This window comes from Canis lupus, chromosome 8 (genome assembly GCF_011100685.1).
Source record: "Canis lupus familiaris isolate Mischka breed German Shepherd chromosome 8, alternate assembly UU_Cfam_GSD_1.0, whole genome shotgun sequence".
Taxonomy (NCBI): domain Eukaryota; kingdom Metazoa; phylum Chordata; class Mammalia; order Carnivora; family Canidae; genus Canis; species Canis lupus.
The window spans coordinates 74,852,354-74,856,753 of NC_049229.1; the positions used below are offsets into that span (position 1 = coordinate 74,852,354).

Here is a 4,400-nt window from a genome sequence, read left to right on the forward strand (position 1 = left end):
AAATCTCTCTCACTCCCAGGCTGTTATTAACATTTTTGTAGAATGTCTCTTTACTCTTGTGTTGACTGGGGATTCTGCTATACCGCAATGTGCAAGACAGCATGTTAGCTTGGGGTCCTGTGATCCTCAGTGATCACCACTAGGACTCATGAAAAGGTTCAGATGATGTGAATTGAGTTATTTGTAATTGATTAAAATTTCGGGTCAGGAGAATTTAAGTACAAGTAAGTGCAAGTTCTATATTTGAATTCTAGGTCTCTAAGAAAGAGACTGAATAGGTAAACACATGATCAAGTGTTCAGAGGGTCTCCTGGGGGGAAACTGCTCCATGGAGAGGAAGCCTGGTCCCTGACAGGAAACCTGCCCAGAACCAGCCTCTGCACCTGCTCCTGGGCCTTCAAGACACAAGTGGTGAGGAGTGTGCACCCCCTGGTGGTCCTGATCCCCTTCTACAGGGAGGTTTGTGTCAGGGCTCACACTGAGTTTGCCTCACTGTGTCCTTCGCACAGTAATACACGGCCGTGTCCTCGGCTCTCAGGCTGTTCATCTGCAGATACAGTGTGTTCTTGGCGTTGTCTCTGGAGATGGTGAATCGGCCCTTCACAGCGTCTGCGTAGCTTGTGCTACTTCCACCACTGTTAATACCTGCGACCCACTGCAGCCCTTTCCCAGGAGCCTGGCGAACCCAGCTCATGGCATAGCTGCTGAAGGTGAATCCAGAGGCCACACAGGACAGTCTCAGGGACCCCGCAGGCTTCACCAGGTCTCCCCCAGACTCCACCAGCTGCACCTCACCCTGGACACCTGCAGACACAAGACATCCTGGTCAAACAACTGTCCCACATCCCCTCTTTCGCTCACTCACCTTCACTCACAGACTCAAGGTCTCTGGTTCTTTATGAATTACCTTGTAAAATAGCGACAAAGAAAACCCAGCCGAGCACAGACTCCATGGTAATTAGTCTGTGTTGTGTCTGATCACTGAATCAGGTCACCTGGGGATGCTGGGGCTGGGGCTCCTCTCCCAGCTGCAGAGTCGGTACTGGGCTGGTTTAATCAGTGAAGGGAGGGCCATATTTGCATGTCCTCTGACCATATGACCAGCTACAGACTTACATTCGTGTATATAATGCCAACACAATGTTGCACCACAATTCTATAGCAATTTGTGTAGATAACTCTCTGACTATATGAAGTTCTAATGACAGTTATTTTTGAATTTCTTGGTTCATTTCAAAAGACACATCAGTATAGGACATTTTCTGGAGATATTTCATCTTGTTGATAAATTTTAATCCTAAATATTTATTTTCGGTGCTAGTGGAAATCAGATTATTTTGTTAATTTTGTACATGTAATTTGTATTTATTATGTAGGAATATATCTTTATTTTATTTGCTGATTTTATTATTTTTTTAAATTTTTTTAAAATTTTTATTTACTTATGATAGTCACAGAGAGAGAGAGACAGAGAGAGGCAGAGACATAGGCAGAGGGAGAAGCAGGCTCTATGCACCGGAAGCCCGACATGGGATTCGATCCCGGGTCTCCGGGATCGCGCCCTGGGCCAAAGGCAGGTGCTAAACTGCTGCGCCACCCAGGGTTCCCTATTTGCTGATTTTATATACTGATTCTTTTGCTGAGCTCATGAGTTATTTCTTCCAGTTTTTATGTGACGTTTTTACTCATTGACTCTATTAAGACATTGTCATAGGAAAACTAATTATTTTCTTTCCAGGTTACCACTTTTTCTTTTTTTTTTTTTAATGTAATTTTCTTGCTACGTTTACTGGTAGGTCCTCCAGTCCGGGACAGAAAGCATTTTCCTCTTTTCTTCAGGATGCATTGTCTGTTCTATTTTTTTTTTACATGCATCCTATGTTTATTGCAGCATTTTTTAAATAATAAATTTATTTTTATTGGTGTTCAATTTGCCAACATATAAAATAACACCCAGTGCTCATCCCGTCAAGTGCTCCCTTCAGTGCCCTTCACCCATTCACCCCTTCCCCCCTCCATCATCCCTTTCCACCACCCCTAGTTCGTTTCCTAGAGTTAGGAGTCTTCCATGTTCTAACTCCATTTCTGATATTTTCTACACATTTCTTCTCCCTTCCCTTCTATTCCCTTTCACTATTATTTATATTCCCCAAATGAATGAGTCCATACGTTTGTCCTTCTTTGATTGACTTATTTCACTCAGCCATAATATGCTCCAGTTCCATCTTCATTGAAGCAAATTGTGGTTATTTGTCATTTCTAATGGCTGAGTAATATTCCATTGTATACATAAACCACATCTTCTTTATCCATTCATCTTTCGATGGTCACCGAGGCTCCTTCTCCAGTTTACCTATTGTGGACATTGCTGCTCTAAGCATCAGGGTGCAGGTGTCCCGGCATTTCATTGCATGTGCATCATTCAGGTAAGCAGTTGATATAAGGTAGACCTAGAGGAGACAATACATTTCATTTTGTATGTGGATGACCTACCTAATATAAAGTGACATTCTACAACTCAGATCAGGACAAGGTGAATCATCATGTCCTCTGCCCATTTCTTATTGTAGTTTTCACTTTGTGGTGTTTAGTTTGGTAATTTATTTTTTGATTTTGGAAACTAGCCTTAATCTGGAGATAGATTTGCAAATCTCTTCTCCCATTGTTTTTATTCTTTTGGAAGATGTTATTTATTTATTCATCAGAGATGTAGTGAGAGATTCAGATACTGGCAGAGGGAGAAGTGGGCTCCCCACAAGGAGCCTAATGCTGGTCTCAATCCTAGAGCTCTAGGGTTCCCTGAGCCAAAGACAGTTGTTCAACCTACACAGGCATCTCTATCTTTTCCAGTTGTTAGGTTGCTTTTTAATTATGTTGTCTTTCCACAGCTGTACTACAGCTCCTTCCTTTATGTAGTGCATAGAGTTCACTTTTACTTTTGTTTGCCTTCCCTTTGGAGTTTCGAGTACCAAGAACCTCTTGTGGCCGAGGTCACAAAATCTCCTTGATTTTGAGAGTTTCTTGCCTCACATTTAGGTCTTTCATCTACTCTGAGTTTATCTTTGTGTGGAGTGTAAGAATGTGGCCCAGGTTCATTCTATTTGCAGCTGTCCAATGTTCCCAACACCACTTGTTCAAGAGATTGCCCTTCTTCCAGTCAATAGTCTTTTGTAATTTGTCGAGGATAAGTTGGCCATAGAGCTGTGTGTCCATTTATGGGTTCTTTTTTTATTCCATTGACCATGTGCGTGTTTTACTGTCACTATTATACTGTTTTGATGATCACAACATTGAAATCTGGAATTCTGATGGCTTTTGCATTTTTTTAAAGTTTTTGTTTATTTACTCATGAGAGACACAGGGATACAGAGATAGTGGTAGAGACTCAGGCAGAGGGAGCAGCAGGCACCATATAGGGAGCCTGATATGGGACTTGTTCCCAGGTCTTCAGGATCAAGCCCTGGACAAAAAGGCAGTGCTAAAACGCTGAGCCACCCGGGCTGCCCTGATTTGTTTTTGTTTCAACATTCTTTTGCTCACTCAGAATCTTTTCTGTTTATTTACAAATTTTAGGCTTGTTGCATTGTCTAGAAAAATGTTGGTGGTGTTTTGATAGGGTCCTATCCTGAGGCTTCACCCTCCTTACCTAAGTGTTCCCCTAAGGCTCCACCTCCTTCCCCATTTCAATGTCATTAGGTTCCAACATGGAAATGGCAGAGGTCACACAGAGGGAACTGATATCAGCACCTGACTGGTCAATGAGTTATTCCCTGAAGGTGGAAGGTTCTCCAATCCAGCTCCTCATCCTGGGGGTAAACATGGATCCAGTAGAAGCTTCTGGTCTCTGTGCACAGTGTACCCATGAACTTCAGTACCACCTGGTGACCTTGGGAGAAGACAGGTTCCACCTGAGACCCTGGGTAGTACCTCAGGCATCTTCTATTATCTTTTCATGATTTGTGCTGCTTTCTTGAGATCACTAACCATTTTCCAATATTTCATATTGTTTCTCTCTACATCGATTTTTTTATAGGTGCATATATAGGTTGACCTATTTTGGACATCCTCAACATGGAGATATTAGTAATTTATTTTTTTTATAGTTATGACTCTTTATTTTTTTTATCTTTTTTTTGATTTATTTTTTATTGGTGTTCAATTTGCTAACATACAGAATAACCCCCAGTGTCCGTCACCCATTCACTCCCACCCCCTGCCCTCCTCCCCTTCTACCACCCCTAGTTCGTTTCCCAGAGATAGCAGTCTTTATGTTTTGTCTCCCTTTCTGATATTTCCCACACATTTCTTCTCCCTTCCCTTATATTCCGTTTCACTATTATTTATATTCCCCAAATGAATGAGAACATATAATGTTTGTCCTTCTCCGACTGACTTACTTC

General features: G+C 42.0%; 1 gene segment (V, D, J or C); it reads right to left on the reverse strand.

Annotated features, from left to right (window-relative positions):
- Positions 1–451: 451 nt before the first annotated feature.
- LOC119876517 lies at positions 452–1,069 on the reverse strand. The segment is given in 2 exon segments: positions 452–804; positions 908–1,069. Coding segments are annotated over 2 exon segments (384 nt in total).
- Between the last annotated feature and the right edge of the window lie 3,331 nt (positions 1,070–4,400).